This window comes from Capsicum annuum, unplaced genomic scaffold (assembly GCF_002878395.1).
Source record: "Capsicum annuum cultivar UCD-10X-F1 unplaced genomic scaffold, UCD10Xv1.1 ctg54319, whole genome shotgun sequence".
Lineage (NCBI taxonomy): Eukaryota > Viridiplantae > Streptophyta > Magnoliopsida > Solanales > Solanaceae > Capsicum > Capsicum annuum.
The window spans coordinates 1,573-2,619 of record NW_025862506.1 but is presented as its reverse complement, the minus strand read 5'-3'; the positions used below and the strand labels follow the sequence as shown (position 1 = coordinate 2,619).

Below are 1,047 nucleotides of genomic sequence, written 5' to 3'. Positions count from 1 at the left end.
TTTGCTTGCGGAAGTGACTTGGTGAAGATGTCTGCTGCTTGCTCATTTGTATCTCAAGACTTTAAAATAATTTCTCCAGTAGAAACAAGACTTCGAATATAGTGATAGCGAACATCTATGTGCTTTGTTCTGCTGTGGAAAGCTGGCTTCTTCATCATCGCAATAGTAGATCTATCGTCGCAAAAAATCTGGTCGCACCAGCTGGTTTCTGATTAAAATCTGCAACAAGTCTCCTTAACCAAACTGTTTGACAGGCTGCTGAAGTTGTTGCAATATACTCAGCCTCCGAAGTTGATAAGGCCACCACTTCCTGCTTCTTTGAACTCCATGAAATTGCTTCGAATCCGAGATTAAATAAGAAACCAGATGTGCTCTCATAGTCACTATCAGTAAAACCAGTTAATGTGAAATTTGTTACCTTAGAATACCAAATTCCATGTTCTAATGTCCCTGCAATATATCTCAATATTCTCTTTGCAGCTCCAAGGTGAAGTTTGCTTGGATTGTGCATAAATCTAGATACGACGCCGACAGAGAAAGCAATGTCTAGCCTTGTATGAGACAAGTAGTTCAAACCACTAACCAGACTTCTAAAATAAGTCGCATTTGCCATTTCAGAACCATCATCACGACATAACTTCTCATTGATATTCATCGGAGTAGTAGCAACATTACAATTTACCATATTGAACCTTTTCAAAAGATCTGTTGCATACTTTCTTTGTGAAAGAAATATGCCATCAACTTCCTGTTTCACCTCAAGACCAAGAAAGTAATGCAACATTCCCAAATCAGACATCTCAAAATTCCTCATCATGCAGTCTTTAAATTCAGTGACAATAGCTCACTTGAAACCATATATATCATATCGTCAACATAAAGACATACAATCAGAAAATCATTTTTACTTCCTCTTTTTTTATAAAGAGTAGGCTCACTGTTACTCCTTTCAAAGCCTCTCTCCTGGAAATAAAAATCAATTTTGAAGTACCATGCTCGCGACGCTTGCTTTAAGCCATAAAACGCCTTTTTTAACCTGTAAACCTT

The 1,047-nt window shown here is 37.5% G+C and overlaps 1 protein-coding gene across 1 annotated transcript; it reads right to left on the bottom strand.

Moving 5' to 3' along the window:
* Nucleotides 1–154: 154 nt before the first annotated feature.
* LOC124893129 (uncharacterized mitochondrial protein AtMg00810-like) lies at nt 155–814 on the bottom strand. Its single transcript, XM_047404239.1, has one exon. It carries the CDS (start codon nt 812–814, stop codon nt 155–157), a length of 660 nt encoding a protein of 219 aa, XP_047260195.1.
* Between the last annotated feature and the right edge of the window lie 233 nt (nt 815–1,047).

Excerpts from the sequence above, each read along its gene's own strand:
- LOC124893129 (XM_047404239.1), bottom strand. The coding sequence starts at position 814 with ATGAGGAATTTTGAGATGTCTGATTTGGGAATGTTGCATTACTTTCTT.